The following is a 16,736-nucleotide window of genomic DNA, read 5'->3' as shown; positions in this document are numbered from 1 at the left end:
GCAAAGACAGTGAAAGCCAAAGCACAGCTGTTCCTGGACATCTTAAATGATAATAATAGTTAAATATAACTTCCATAAATAGGTAAACTAGAGGTTGCAAAAAATTCTTAGGTAAAAATGCCTGATAACTGTCAAAGGGACTGCTAGAGTAATGTTAATCTAAGGCCTTTATTTCTAACCTACACAGCTAGGCTTGGTGTTTGCTAGTGTGAGTATCCAGCCCTAAGTAACAGAATTAGATTTCTCTATTAGACACAGGTCATACTAGTAAAAAGATTTTGCAAGATCAGATGACATTAAATTATTAAACTATATCTTAAGGGAAGGATAACTGTAACCCTAAAAGTTAAATGTTGTGTTTACATCCCTGACAATTCTGGCAATGTGACAAATATCCTTAAAGATTTAGATGCTCAGATGGAAGCCATGTCCTCAGCAACTTTAACATGGAAACGGTATCTTAGCTTTTGGTTCTTGGTACTTCCTGGCGGAAAACATTGTTAGTCTTTATCTTTGTCATCATACTCTTTGGCATATTCCTGTGCCATGGCATTTATTGCTGCATCAATATGGTTCCAGTACTAATAAATTCTTGTTTCTCTTATAGACCACCCATCACTCAAATGGCCCTCCAGCCTATCATGGACCACTCGATTGACCCGATTTTTTAAAAAAGGGGGGACTCTAAACTGCTTGCCCCAACATCGCCCCTTTTGTCAGCCTGAAGAAGTCAGAAAGATCTTCGCCCCCTTTCCTTACAGCAGTAAGGAGTTCCCAAATTAGAGGGGGGAACAAAGCCAGATTTAAAGTTAGGCAGTCAGTGTAGTTAGGTAAATTGGGTCTAATACCGAGTGAAATCTAAAATGGAGGCCATGCTGGGAATGACTCAGGAAAAACACAGGACAATGGATATAAGATTCTATCCATGATCAAGAAAAAGGGGGGAATGAAAGACCCCAGCCCAACAACGTCAGGCCTAGTTGCAAAACCACCGAGGCATGTCACAAACCTACACAGGCACCAGAGGTATTTTTCAGATAATTAGTTAGGTGTAACCGGTTGGGAAAGGACAAAGGACCAGGTCCCTAGGCATGCCTGAATGAGCAGGAACAGGAGGACCAGAGTGCAAATATGTAGCTTTTATGTGGTTCTTTTTTAGTAACATACAGTGAAAAACAACTTTGCCCTTTAGGTAATCTATATGCTGGGTTTAAAATTAACCAATAAGAAACCTATTGTTTCCCCCGCGCGAAAACAGCCCCTTTACCCTATAAAAATCTCTGTATCCCCAAGCCCGGTGTGCCAGCTCACCAAAGCTCCGGCTGAGGTTCTGCTGGGCACCCGCAGGCGCCTGTGTCCCAATAAATCCCTCTTGCTTTTTGCAGCCAGTGTTTCGTGTGATTCTCCTTGGACAGGGAAACGGGGGTCTTTTCAAGATGTCTATATTTTTAAGATAAGTTACAAATGGGCTCCATGGTAACAGCTGGCAGGGGAAGGAAAGAAAGGGGAGAAGATGCTCTCCCCTTCTCAGGTGTTGTCCTTGAAGTGTTAACTTGCCCAGAACAGTGAAAGAAAAAGCTGCTTTTATGTGAACCTCTGAGGCCCTCCCCTTACATGCTGGGTATAAAATTCTGAAATTCCCTGAACTTGGGGTTCAGGGGATTAATTGATTACAGCAAAAGCTAGGCCCTCTGAACCTGACTGCAGCCAAATAAAACGGTTTCCTGCTATTTTCAGTGCCTTGCCTCATTTGTCCCTACAACACTGTCACTAATCCTGTCTTTACCATTTAAATATTTTGTTATTCACGATTTGTTTTTTGGTATTTATTTTGATTTTCAGAAACAGTGTATTCAAGTAGTATTTATCTTGAAGACAAAGCTTTCCAGGACCACCTCAAAATTGACACCACTGGCTAGGGCCCTGTATACTCTCCACTACCTTCCCTCCATAATTCTTCAGAATTATCACTTTCAAGTTTAATTTCTTTTTTCTAGACCCTCTATCATGTAGGATGTACATTCAGGGCAGTATCCTGTATGTCTCCTCTCTATCCTGTAGGATGATTTTACTGTAAATTTTACTTACAACGATTTTTAAATTTTGCTCTTCGATTTCAAACCCTCAGTAAAGCTATGTGTGAAGCCATTAAACTTCATCTGCCTCCTTGATCCTTTCCCATAGCTGCTATCTCCCTCACTCGCCTAGCCCAACCTAGCTCTAGGGAGGCAAAACTGGTTCATTCCCCTTTACCTAGCCATGAGGGGCAGGGAAGTGCATTCTATGCCCCTCTATGCCCCTTTCCCCTGGTCAAAGAAGCTCACTCATTTCCTTGGGAGCAAGTGTCCCTGCTGCTCTCAGCCCTCTCAAGTCCGGAGTCATGGTGACTCAGCAGAATCTGAGACAAAAGGATCACAGTCAGCCTCATCTAATTTTTTGTTTACCCCTTTGGGTGTCAAGGGTCTTTTTCTGTGACTGGAAGTGGCCAGACATCTAACAGAGGCAGGACCTCCACGGGAAATTTTCCTTTTTGCATCCTCAGGGGTCCTAGGATGTGGTGCGGATGAACCTGCCTCCCACACCCACCCAGATCCTTCAGACTCCCTTGGCCCCAAGGGGAACCTTCTTGACTTCCACATCCAGGGGCTATTGGACTCCAGATTCCTTGCTGAATCTCAGACCTGGCGTCCTGGCCCAGGGCCTCGGGGTGCAGTTGTCTGGCCCCGCCCTCACTGGTCACCCTGGGCTGGGCCAGGCGGGATATAAATCAGCGAGTGCTTCGGTGCCCAGCACTTGGAATATCTCCCAAGTCGGAGCTCACACAGCCTTTGGACTGCTTTGCCCTGCCCCAGAGGTCGCCCTAGCAACCAGCATCCCAGCCAATCAGCACTCGGGACTGCTAGCACTGTGGGAGCTATGGAGGGTGAGTGGTGCAGCCCACTAGAACATTTGTCTCTTATCACAGTTCCTCTGAAGGAGGATGCAGGGGTTTGGCTTTGAGTTTTGTTCCTTGACTCAAACCAAAAAAGGGAAAGAGATTAGAGTCCCAGGACGCACCTTGACCAGTTTGGTAAAAGGGGAGCTTCTGTTACTACCCCGGACTCTTGGATCATCCTTCAGCCCACTTTCACTTCTGAGACTAGGTAGCAAAAATTCCAGTCAATGCATAAGTCGGAAACTGACCATCAGAGGCCACATCTGGCCCAATGCCCACCCTTGTTTGACCTGGTGGAATAAGTTGTTGACATTTACAATACAAATAGGTGCCAGGCATGATGGTGTGCCCCTGTAATCCCAGGTACTCTAGAGCCTAAAGCATCAGGATCACAAGTTTGAAGCCAGCCTGGGTAATTTAGCAAGACCCTGTCCCAAGCCCATGGTGGTGGTGGTGGGGGAGAGCGGGAAGCGATTTTATTTTACAAAGTTTGGATGCCTAGTTTCTGGAGGGAAATCTAGCAACTGGGGGACTAGAGCTAGGAAAGCAGCTGCCTGGCTGCCTTTGGTTTGATAGAAACCAGACCCAACTCCTGGCTGCAAGGCCCCAAAGACACCTTCCAATATGACTCTTGGACTGGGCAAAACTGATTTGGTATTGGGTCCTTCTTAGTGATAGTTTCCCTATCTTGCAATCACTGGGGGTACTTGGAGGTCACCACAATTCTGTCTGGTAGGCTGACTGGCCTCTAATGCATCCTTGACCAGCTGTGACACCTCCAGTGACTGCTAGAGGACCTCCTTCAGAGAATGGACAGCACTAGGATTTATTTAGAAAGCATTTCCTCAAGTGGAGCAGTACTCCACCTTTTTATAATTTCTTTCTCTGAATCTAATGCTGCCTCTAAAGACACATGAATTCACTGAATCTCACCTTGCTAAAAGTAAGTGGGGAGGAGATTGTCAGTGCAGTTGACAATCTACAGTTGTGAGAATTTCTACAAAAAGGACTGAGCTGCTGGTTGGAAGCCACACCTTGCATTGCTGGGAGAGTCAGCAGGGCAGGACTTTTAAAGGCTGGTAAGACTTCCAGCATAAGGGTTAGTCAATGTTTCTCTCTATAGTAGCCCTCCTCCGATTTGTGGGAACATTCAAGACTCCCAGAGATGCTTGAAACCACAGACAGCACAGAACCCTGTGTATACTGTTTTTTATTTTTCCTATACCTCTATACCTATAATAAAGTTTATTTTATAAAGTCGGTACCATAAAAGAACACAGCAATAACTATTTTTTTTTTTTGTACCAGGGATTGAACTCATTGGCACTCAACCACTGAGCCACATCCCCAGTCCTATTTTGAATTTTATTTAGAGACAGGGTCTCACTAAGTTCCTTAGTGCCTTGCTTTTGCTGAAGCTGGCTTTGAATTTGCACTCAATCTCTGCCTCAGCCTCTGGAGCAGCTGGGATCATAGGCCTTTGCCACCATGCCTTGCTTACAGCAATAACTATTAATAAAATAGAACAATATGCTCTAATAAAAGTTACTTAAAACCTATGCTATTTATTTCTGGAATTTTCCATTTAACACTTTGGACCTCAGTTGACCAAGAAAGTAAAACCATGGATTAGGGGGCTCTACTGTACTTCATTCTTTAGCTGCCCTAAGACCCAGACACCCCCTCCTCCAAATAAAGCAAGAACTATTTTCTGATTTTTCAGTCTTATAGTATGTTCTATATGTGTAACAAACACAAAAAGAGGGGGAAGGGAAATGGGAAGATTTGGATCTTGTATAACTGGTTTTAGCTTTACCCAGCGAACTAAATCTTGAAGTTAACCAAGTATACAGAGCATTTGTTTGAAACGAGTTATCAGATTCACACCCACATTCTCTCCAGGAGTCAAATGAGGGAAAGCAGGTGCAAAATGCCCAAAACTAATTTGAGGACCTGGCCTTATTACATTTCTAGTAGGTTTTTAAAAATTGCTTATTCTTTCTGAAAAAAAAAAACATGTGGGTAATGAATCTTTCACTGGCAACAATCCTCTCCATTCAAATAATTAACTACAATCTCGTTCCTTCTCTGCCACTTTTCTTGCTATTAAGTTCTGTTGTGTTGTCCAGGCACAGTGGCACATGCCTATAATCCCAGCAGCTCTGGAGGCTGAGGCAGGAGGATCACGAGTTCAAACCCAGCCTCAGCAAAAGCAAGGTGCTAAGTAACTCAATGAAACACTGTCTCTAAATAAAATACAAAATAGGGCAGGGGATGTGGCTCAGTGTTTGAGTGCGCCCGAGTTAAATCCCTGGTACCCAAAAACAAAAACAAACAAGTTCTGTTGTGTTGATCATTAAGGAAACCATGCAGTTTGAGAATATAATTGGATTTAGAAGATTAGTAAAAGCTCTAGATTTCAGATTGGCTTGAGGGTCAAGACAGTGTACCAGCAGGAATGTTAGAGAAATAGATGATAACAGAGTTCAGCTCCCACGGGGATAGTCCAGATAACTTTTGCCACCAGAATTTAAGCTCTATGAAGAGAAGGATTTTCATCTATTTGGAATACTGTTGTATCCCAGCTGTCTGTAACATGCCTGGTGCTTAGCAGGTGCACAATAATTAAGCAAGGAGAGGCAGAGAGATTGGTTTGTGAGAACATTATCATTTCAGGGGCAGAAAGAAAAGTTGACTGGTATTGGTTTAGGGTGGAAATAAAAGACAGGTAGAGGAGAAGGAACAAGAGTTTTCATGGCCCATGGAGAAGTCAGGACGAACCAGTATATATTTCATAGAGACCAAGATTTTGTGGTGTAAGGACAGAGCTTAATAATAAGGATGTGCTAGGTGCTGGGAATGTGGGGACTCAGTGGGAAAGCACATAGTAAATCTCCTGTTTTACTCTTTTTTTAAAAATTTGTTCTAATTAGTTATATCCTGATTTACTCTTTACTTCTGATGATTGTGTTAATTGCAAATTAATGGTCCCTTAGTTACCTATTCAGAACCATTGACCCCTTTTCTATGGAATTTCTTTGGGGAATCTATGTATTCCAAAGACTGTACTTTTGTAGGATTTATTTATTCCATTTTGTTTCTTGACTTACTTTGTCAGTTGGTTGGTTTTGAGATGGTGTTTTGCTATGTTGCCCAGGCTGGCCTTGAACGCCTGGGTTCAAGAGATGCTCCTGGGGCTGGGGATGTGGCTCAAGCGGTAGCGCGCTCTCCTGGCATGCGTGCAGCCCGGGTTCGATCCTCAGCACCACATACAAACAAAGATGTTGTGTCCGCCGAAAACTAAAAAATAAATATTTTTTTAAAAAAGAGATGCTCCTGCAGCTTCCTGAGTGCTGGGGCTACAGACATGTGTCACTGTACCTGGAACTTGCCTTACTCTTTAAAATTTTTTAAGGTTGCAGGCATGCCTGTAGCTCTTAGGTGGCGAGCTCCTAGGAAGAGTAAGAGATGGATATCTTGACTTGATTATTTTTTGTGAAGCAACTTTGTTTTCCTACTCAGCAATGTTTAGTAAGCATTGATAAGATGAATGCAAGGGTAAATAAAAAAGAAAATGCACATTTTAGCTTAATGTGATCCCATTTCTCCCAGTAATGTTAAATCCATGAACGGAAAAGACAGGGGGTCGGAATTTGTTGAGACATTCTCAGAGGTTCCTTTTCCCAGGCTGTCCAAAGCAGATAAATCACTTCTATAGCATTAAAAAAAATGCTAAATGCATATATTCCACTGAATCCTATACAGTCTGAAATCTCAGGACCAAGCTTGGAAATCTTCATGTTTGGCACCTGGGCTCCGAAGTCTTTACTGAACTTAACCTGGGAGGTGCCTCCCATGCCAGGTGTGGTTAACAATTAAAGCAGAAATAAAAATTAAAGCTTAAAAATTCCTTTCTAGTTATTTAGTTTTTTCTAGTTTTTCAAGCAGTACAATGAGTTGCAGATGCTTTCTCGCCTAGTTCCATCTAAAGTTACCACTTGTATGAATCAGTAGGGCATGAGGTAGTGGCCCAGGTTATTCAGAGCAATTGTGGTAATAAAATTCCTTTCTTTGGTATTCTCCTGATGCCCCACACATTGGTACTACTTGTGTTTAGATTTCTATTTTTACTTATTTATTATTTTTGGTACCAGGGATTGAACTCAGGGGCACTCAACCTCTCAGCCACATCCCCAGCCATTTCTTATATTTTATTAGAGACAGGGTCTCACTGAATTGCTTAGTGCCTTGTCATTGCTGAGGCTGGCTTTGAACTTGCAATCCTCCTGCCTCAGCCCTCCGAGCTGCTGGGATTACAGGCATGTACCACCACACCCAGCTATATTTTTTATTTATTTTTTAAAAATAGTTTTTAATTGTAGATGGACACAATACCTTTATTTAATTAATTAATTTAATTTTATGTGGTGCTGAGGATCAAACCCAGTGCCTCACAAGTGAATTGCAAGCGCTCTACCACAGAGCCACACCCCCAGCCCAATATATTTTTATTTTTTAAGTTAATCCAAGTTTACCCCATTTACTTTATAAACTTTATTTTTTCTTTTATCTTCTGGGGATGGAACACAGGGCCTCATGCATGATAGGCAAGCACTCTACCTCAAAGCTTCATACCCAGCCCTAAACTTGAGTAACTTGATTATTTTCTCATCCATAACATGGGGATACTAATTCTGTCTACCTCATATGGTTGTGTCCTTGGTCCATTTTCTGCAGCCAGAACAGAATACCTGAGACTGGCTAACTTATAAAAAAAAAAAATCAGAAATTTATTTCTCACAGTTCTGGAGGCTGGGAAGTCCAAGGTCAAGGTGCAGTCAGGTTTAGTTGTCTGGTAAGAGCCACATCCTTCCAGAAGAAAGCAACGTTGTGTCCTCACATGGTGGAAAGCAGTAGAAGAGCGAGATGACCAAGCAGCTGCCGGAAATCTCCTTTATCAAGGCTAGTCCCATGGACAGGAAGGAGCCCTCTTGACCCAATCACCTCTTAGAGGCCCCACCTCTTAAAATTCCAACATTGGCAACACCTGAATTTTGGAGGAGACCATTCTAACCATGGCAGGTTGTGATAATTGATAACTTCCCCTCTTACCAACATACTACAAATCCACATACATGAGTGGTTTTCCTCCCTTCTCTTCTTCTTTTAAATAAAAGATTCACATTAACTTGATTTTTTATGTTAATACTGTATTCTGGATATCTTTCTGCGTTCCTTTTTTTCTTCCTTTTTAGTGGTACATGGGGATTGAACCCAGGGTCTTGCGCATACGAGGCAAGCACTCTACCACTGAGTTGCACCCCCAATGCCTTTTTTTTTTTTTTTTGGTACTAGGGATGGAACACAGTGGGGCTCAACCACTGAAGCACATCTCCAGCCTTCTAAATTTTTTATTTAGCAACAGAGTCTTGCTGAGTTGCTTAGGGCCTTGCTAAGTTGCTGAGGCTGGCTTTGAACTTGCAGTCCTCCTGCATCAGCCTTCCCAGCTGCTGGGATTACAGGTGTGTGCCACTGTGCCCTGAATTTCTCATTACCAGCAAAATATTCTGTAATATGGATATAGCCACAGTTTATTCAAATGTCCCCCTTATAGACATCCAGGTTATATCCAGTTTTTGCCAATGAAAACAATGGTGTAGTATACATACATCCTTGGTGAGCTAGATTCAGCCTGATTACTTTTCCAAAAGGTTGAGGTAACTCATATTCTCACCAGGAATGTGCTAGTTTTCCTACAATCTTAATAGCCTTCAATCTTATTTGTCTTAATTTCTTCTTCTTCTTCTTCTTCTTTTTTTTTTTTTTTTTTTTTTTTCCAGTCTCTTGGGTAAATATATCTCATTTTGATTGGCTTTTCTTGTCAGGCCAGACAGAGTAGCTTTTCATTTGTTTATTGCCATTTGCATTTCCTCCTCTGTTCATATCCTTGACCCACTTTTCTCTAGCATCATCTCTCTCTTTTTTTGTTTGTTTAGTCTTTGGGAGTTTAACTCCTTGAGATAAGAATTGCTGTTTTCTCCTGTTGACTTTGTTTCTGGTGCCTTCTGCTAACCCAATTTTTTATTTTTATGAGGCTTTCCCTGTCAAACTTTTCCTTCATGGCTTCTGAATTTCTTGTCTTTCTTTAAAAATATTCTGTGCTCTGAGGTTATACAAATTCTCCTTTTCCTTCTCCACTATTTTAACAGTTTTATTTAAAAACATTTAGAGCTTCAAGCTGGGCACAATGGCATATGCCTGTGATCCCAGCAACACAGGAAGCTGAGTGAGGCAGGAGGATTGCAAGTCCAAAGCCAGCCTCAACAACTTAGTGAATCCCCAAGCAACTTAGAGAGACCTGTCTCCAAAATTTTTTTTAAAAAGCTGGGGAGGGGGGCGTGGTGCAAAGCAGCGAGGCCACTGGGTATGTGGCTCAGATTTATTATTAAATCAGCTGCTGATTTCTCACTGAATCAAAATGCCTCCTTTAGTCATTGTTTTTTGTTGTTATTGTTTGTTTGTTTGTTTATTTATTAGTTAAGAGTCCTGTATTCAATCCCTGGTACCAAAACCAAACAAAATAAATAAATAAACAAACAACTTAAAAAAAAAACATTTAGCGCTTCAATCCACCTGAAATTATTGCCGAATGCAGTAAGTTTATGGGGTAACTGAAAACAAAACTATTTTATTGGGGAAGGGGGTGTGGTTCAGTGGTAGAGACCTTCTTTAGCAAAAAAAAAAGGCCCTAGTTTTGCTCCCCACAAAAAAAAAGTAGACAAATACTAAGTGAATTTTCACTTATTCAGCACCTAGATCAAGAAATAGAAGCAGGGCGAGGTGGCGCATGCCTGTAATATCAGTGGCTCGGGAGGCTGACAGGAGGATGGCGAGTTCAAAGTCAGCCTCAGCAAAAGCAAGGCGCTAAGCAACTCAGTGTGACCCTGTCTCTAAATAAAATACAGAATAGGTCTGGGGATGTGGCTCAGTGATGGAGTGCCCCTGAGTTCAACCCCAATACCAAAAAAAAAAAAGAATATCACTAGCACCCTGGAATTCCCACTGTGCCCTTCTATCACTGCCTGCTGACAAGGGTAACCACTCTATGAACTTCTAACATCTACATTAGTTTTCAGGGGGAACCATTTTATTTTCATGCAAGTGGCTAACTAAATACACCAACATCATTTATTTATTTATTAAATCAGCTGCTGATTTCTCACTGAATCAAAATGCCTCCTTTAGTAATTTTTTGCTTATTTATTTTTTAGTTATAGTTGGACACAATACCTTTATTTTATGTATTTTTATGTGGTGCTGAGGATCGAACCCAGGGCCTCGCACTTGCTAGGCAAGCGCTCTTCTGCTGCGCCACAACCCCAGCCCTGTTGTTGTTATTGTTGTTTTTTTATTTTTTTCTTCTGGGAATTGAACTCAGGTCCCAGACATGGGATACACACACACTATCCTGAGCTACACCCCGCGCCCCATTTGCTGCTACTTTTATTTCTGGCTGCAGGGGATGTACTGTGATTTGAATGTTCTCACCAAGACTCATATTGAAATTTAATCCTCATCATAAGGTATTAAGTGGTAGGACCAGATGGAACTTTGGCCAGGTGGTTGGGTCATGAGGCGTCTGTCCTCACCAGTAGATTAAGCCTTTCATGGACTAATGAATCAGTGGATTAATGGATTACTATGTGTCCACTATAAAAGCCAGTTTGGCTCTGTCTTGTCATGCATTGCCCTGCACCATTTTAGGACTCTGTAGAGAGTTCCTGCCAGCAAGAAGGCCTGCAATAGATGCAGCCCCTTGGCCTCCCAGCCTCTAGAACTGTGAGCTGAATAAACCTCTTTCATAAATTACTCTCCATCTCAGATTGAGATGGATAGTAATAACCTAATGACCTCTTCCTTTATGGTCCCCTGCTCCCCTACAGTTCAGGCTTTGCTGGTTGGTACAGGTGGAGCATATCTAATTAAAATCTGAAAACAGAAATGCTCCAAAATCTGAAACTTTGTTTTTGAGGGCCAACACGATGTTCAAAAAGCCTTGGGTTTTGGAGCCTTCTGGATTCTAATTTTGGGGACGGGTGTCCAACTAATAAAGTCTAAGCAAATATTCCTAAACCTGAAAAACTCTGAAATCCGAAACAAGCATTTCAGATAAGGGATACTTACCCAGTAATGCCTTGTGTGTGTGTCTTAAGTAGTCAGAAGAGCCCTGATTGTACTGGCCCACTCCGAGAGGACATCCTTCAACTACGCCATGAAAGAGGCTGCTGCAGAGGTTCTAAAAAGGAATGGATGGGAGGTGGCCGAGTCCGACCTCTATGCCATGAACTTCAATCCCATCATTTCCAGAAAGGACATCACAGGTAGGAGCTACCCCTCCCCCTTTAATTAGTTCTTTATGAAACCATTTGCCTGTGGACTCCCTGGACCAGCCTTGGCCCCTCTGGCCTCAGCCTCTCTTGTTCCTCTTGGCAGGTAAACTTAAGGACCCCGAGAAATTCCAGTATACTGTCGAATCTTGTCTAGCGTATAAAGAAGGCTGCCTGAGCCCAGATATTGTGGCTGAACAAAAGAAGCTGGAAGCTGCTGACCTTGTGATATTTCAGGTATAGTAGGGACAGGACATCAGAAGCATAGTTGGGCACAGCAGTGCACATCTGTAATCCCAGCTACTCAGGAGGCTGAGGTAGGAGAATCCAAGTTTGAGTCCAGTGTGGGGAACTCAGTGAGACCCCATCGAAACAAAATAAAAAGGGCTGGAGTTAGAACACTTGCCTACCATGGGTAGTGACACTTTTGTTTTTTCCTAGACCTGTCACATAATTAGCTGTGGAAAATCGAACAGTCACTTACCCCACTTTGCTGCATTCTCTGTGAATAAAGGTGATTGCTTTATAGGTGCTATATAACACAGATCCACAGATACTGTGAAGTTGGCTGTATTGCTCTTTGCACTTGGGAATGTGATAACCACAAATAAGCCTTCCATTTATTTTCTCCAATATACCTAATCTTCCCTTCATTTAGTGGTTCCTGATAGACTCTCCCAAAATTTGCAATTCTCCCATCTCTTCATGAGAATCCCAAACAGGTTGCCCGGTGACTTCACTGCTGGTGCAGTTTCCCAGCTCTGGCCCTGCTGGATGAGATCCTGCAGCACACTGTGGCTTTTCTTCTCCCAAAGCCATCTCATTGTTTAGCAGACAACACTGGATGGTGTGTCCATCCTGTCAGTATCTTCCCTGTAAGCCAGACTCCGTTCAATGACTTTGCTGTTACCAATTCCTACCTGCCCTTTGATACTGAGTATGGAGAGTACCTGGCTCTTGAAACCTCACAAGGAAGGTGGTGCTGGCTTAGTTTTCACAGTGATTCAGTCACTGTGAAACAACCAAACCTTAGAGTCCAAACTACCAAATAGCACTGAGGGTAATGTAAATACTGCAGATATGTGTATTTATTATAACAGTTTTATGAAAGATGTCAGGTGAAGTCTTATTCTGGCAAAATCAGTATACTATGGCAGTCTTTTTTTGGGGGGGGGACTGAGGATTGAACTCAGGGGCACTCAACCACTAAGCCACACCCCAGTCCTATTTTGTATTTTATTTAGAGACAGCAAGCCTCACTTTTTGCTGAGGCTGGCTTTGAACTCACAATCCTCCTGTCTCAGCCTCCCAAGCTGCTGGGATTACAGGTGTGTGCCACTGCGCCCGGCTAGCAGTCTTTTTCTTTTTAAGGTACTGGGGATTAAACCCAGGGGCACTTTGCCACTGGGCTACACCCTCAGCCCTTTTTCTTTTTTATTTTGAGAGAGGGTATTACTAAGTTGCTGAGACTGGCCTTGAACTTGTAATTCTCCAGCCTCAGCCTGAGTTACTAGGATTTCAGATGTGCACCACCACATTGCCTGGCTTATCTGACCTCTTGCCCTGACAAAAGCAGAGTAAGGAATATATAAGTATTTCTCCTTTAAAAAAAAAACATTTATTTTTTAGTTATAGTTCGACACAATACCCTTACTTTATTTATGTGGTACTGAGAACCGAACCCAGGGCCTCACACATGAGCCACAACCCCAGCCCTAAGTATTTCTTCTGATTCATGATTTAAATATATGATAACTTAGTTGGGCATAGTAGTGCATGCCTATAATAAAATAAAAAGGGCCAGGGATGTGGCTCAGTGGTTCAATCTCTGATTTAAAAAAAAAAAAAAGGACAAGACTTTCTCATGGGAATTTCCTGATAAATCTTACACTGACCATTTGTTTGCATTTTAGTGGTTTTGTTTATTCTAAATGATAGGATTTTATGTAGATGTGCACAAGGAACAGTCATATTTTTGGTACTACACCTATTAATGTAAATTCTTGGGGAAATACTGATTTAGGCATCACACATTGAAACAAATCTTGTCTGAAATCCTTGCTATTTAGAGTTTGCTGCCAAGTGTGATTTCACAAAAATGAATCTTATTTGCATATGGCTTTATTCAGATCCAGCCAATATTTACATTTTTAAGCAGAAACCATAATGCCAAGTTGGCTGAGCAAGGACAATAATTTTCTTGTTATTCTATGAGTTTCCTGCTACCATATGTATTTATTTTTAAGTATTTATTTGTTTTGTGACAGGGGTCTCACTGTGTTGTCCAGGCTGGCCTCTAACTCCCTAGCTCAAGCAGTCCTCCCACATTAGCCTCCTGACCTACAAGCACACACCACTGAACCCTGCCAATTTTCTTTTTTTATTATTATTATTATTATTTTTTTTTTATTGGTCGTTCATAACATGTGCTAACTCCTCCAGAGGAAATGACAAAAGCCAGCGCTCTGAGACTTCTTCTGTGTGGAACCTGGTTTGATCTCTTTAATGTCTTCTGTTCCCCAGTTTCCACTGCAATGGTTTGGAGTCCCTGCCATACTGAAAGGCTGGTTTGAGCGAGTGTTGGTAGGAGAGTTTGCCTACACATATGCTGCCATGTATGACAAGGGACCTTTCCGGGTAGGTGAATGGTTCTGAGTTTTCTAATAGCTGGATTCTGGGTGGATTCTATCCTGAGGCAAAACTCTGAGTACAACCAGACACTAAGGTCAGGCTCTAGGTCCTTTGGGAGAGATGCATGACTAGGCTTTTATGATGAAATGATATGATGTTTGGAATTTGTTTTAAAATATTCCAGAAAAAAAGAGAGTTTAGGGGATTAAATAAAACCAAAATTGGAGAGGGTGTCTAGGGAAGTGACTCAGTGGTAGAGCTACTTGCCTAGCATGTGTGAGGCTGTGGGTGCAATCCCCAGTACTGCAAAAATGAGTAAATAATGTTTGTCTTCTTTTGAAGACCCAAATACTGCACAAGAAATATTTTGATACTTTTATGTGAAAGATCTTATCCTAATCCATGCCCAGCACTGTAGGGAGACAGATTAAAAACAACAAATAACTCCACTGAGGCAGCCAACACAGATTTTGGTGACTATTGACAGCTTTAATCTATGGTCACATGCAGGTGGGGGAAACCCTTGGCTTGCCCTGGTTATCTGTCTGTAGACCATCTAGGCTGGACCTTCTACAGAGTCATGCTGGGAGGGTCAGAGGAGCCAAAATATGAAAGAGTACACACCATGAACAGGGTGGGCCTGTGTGGCCCCTTCCCTAGGGCTGTCTCATTCATTTACTGTGACAGAGGAGGGGTGATGAGCTTGTTTTCTTTTTTTTTTTCACAGAATAAGAAGGCCATCCTTTCCATCACCACTGGTGGTAGTGGCTCCATGTACTCCCTTCATGGTGTCCACGGGGACATGAACATCATTCTCTGGCCAATTCAGGTACTTTGTTCTCAATGAACCTTCAGGAGAATTCATTAATGGAGCTTTCCATGGGTTCCAAAGCCTCCAGATAGTAGCTGAAGATAGATATGAGGTGTGGAGATAAAAGTGTAGTAATAGCCGTATGTCATGGTGTATGCCTGTCATCCATCTATTCAGGAGGCCCAAGCAGGAGGATCTCAAGTTCAAGGCCAGCTAGACAATACAGTGAGACCCATCTTAAAAAAAAAAAGAAAGAAAGAAAAAAAGCATGGCAGTGATTGAGAATTGCTGGCAATTCCCTTTAGGAACTTACCTGACTTTCCAGGCACCTGCGTTTATAGCTTGTACACACATGATCAAACATCATTCTCTCCTAACCAAGAACTAGTGCACATGAGCCGAGCCCAGAACCCTGGTTCTCTCTGGATGACTCACATCTCTCTCTAATCTTCCTGGCTTTCTCCAGGTTTCTTCTACAGTATCACAAACTAAGAGAGCCTAGGACAATTTAAGAAATGATTCAGTCTAGCCTGTTTTAGAGATAAATAAAACTGAAGCCTAAGGTAGCTTTTTGATATCACTGGATTCTCAAGGTAATCTATTCCAAGAAAAGGGGTGGAGAGGAGAGCAAGTGAAGTGACCACCTGGAAGATAATTTATTAATACCCATCTTGTTTGTGGAGAGGTGGAGAAATGCACATCGGCAAGAGTCAGCAGCCAAGAAGCTGAAACTCTCCCTAATGTAATAGAATTTCCGGCACTTTTGGCAGAGGATCCAGGTTGGCACACTTTCAAGGTTTTATTCTTTTAAAGAGCATAGGTGAATAGGCTCAGATAGATAACACCTAGGTAGGGAGGGAAGAAGATGAGAATATAATTATAATTCTCCAGGGCACCTCTGATCTCCTTACTGAAGTCTCACTGGGAAGCCCAGACCAAAGTTTGGTGTTTTTGTTTTTTGTTTTTATTGTACAAACTGCATAGAATTGGTCTGTTACTTACCTCTGTGTTTCATGTTTCTCCAGAGTGGTACTCTGCATTTTTGTGGCTTCCAAGTCTTAGAACCACAACTGACATATAGCATTGGGCACCTTCCACCAGATGCCCGAACTCAGGTCCTGGAAGGATGGAAGAAACGCCTGGAGAACATTTGGGATGAAACACCACTGTATTTTGCTCCAAGCAGCCTCTTTGACTTGGACTTCCAGACAGGATTTTTATTGAAAAAAGAGGTTCAAGATGAGCAGAAAAACAAGAAATTTGGCCTTTCTGTGGGCCATCACCTGGGCAAGTCCATTCCAACTGACAACCAGATCAAAGCCAGAAAATAAGATTCAATAAGACTTGATTTCTAGGATTTTTTTCTTTTAGTTTCATGGATTGCTTTAGTTTTTAAGATTTAGATTTTTCTCTTTTTTCCCCACAAAGAATGAAAAGGAGAAGAAATAGACTGCATTTATATATTTTTGGATCATCTTTCTATTATATGCAACTGATTCTTAATGGTTGTTATCATGACATATAACCAAAATATGATTAGGTGCCAGAAGCCACTTGGAATGTAGAGAGAAAAGTATAGATACATGGTAGATACTAGAAAATATTCTTTAAGGTCATATACACAATTTAATTCCCTTTTAAAGGGCTAAATGGCTAGATAACATCCAATTCTCTAAAGATAACTTTCTTTTAATTACCTCTCTGTGGTTTATGGCAGAAGGGAATTGCTTAGAGAAACAAGTGACTGAATCCCTGTAGCCTAAGGGACTGAACTTGCTTACTAGTTAGCATTAGCTTGTTTATGATACATATTGGTTTCATTTACTTCACAGTGACTAATGCACCTCATGTATTACTCTTCCTTCAGCTTCTGTTTATATATAGTACACAGATTCGTTGAAATGAGTAGTTAATAAAAGTCTCTTCTTTACATCAATCTTCTAATTCAGTGTTTGCAGAAATCAGCATTTTC

General features: G+C 41.8%; 1 protein-coding gene across 1 annotated transcript; it reads left to right on the top strand.

Moving 5' to 3' along the window:
- The first annotated feature begins 2,815 nt into the window (after positions 1–2,815).
- On the top strand, positions 2,816–16,095 carry Nqo1 (NAD(P)H quinone dehydrogenase 1). Its single transcript, XM_026404517.2, has 6 exons — positions 2,816–2,923; positions 11,149–11,316; positions 11,429–11,559; positions 13,846–13,959; positions 14,681–14,782; positions 15,790–16,095. Exons 1-6 carry the CDS (start codon positions 2,917–2,919, stop codon positions 16,093–16,095), a joined length of 828 nt encoding a protein of 275 aa, XP_026260302.1. The 5' UTR covers positions 2,816–2,916.
- The last annotated feature ends 641 nt before the right edge of the window (positions 16,096–16,736 follow it).

Source organism: Urocitellus parryii, chromosome 15 (assembly GCF_045843805.1).
Source record: "Urocitellus parryii isolate mUroPar1 chromosome 15, mUroPar1.hap1, whole genome shotgun sequence".
Classification (NCBI taxonomy): Eukaryota; Metazoa; Chordata; class Mammalia; order Rodentia; family Sciuridae; genus Urocitellus; species Urocitellus parryii.
This window is presented reverse-complemented; position numbering and strand designations above follow the sequence as displayed.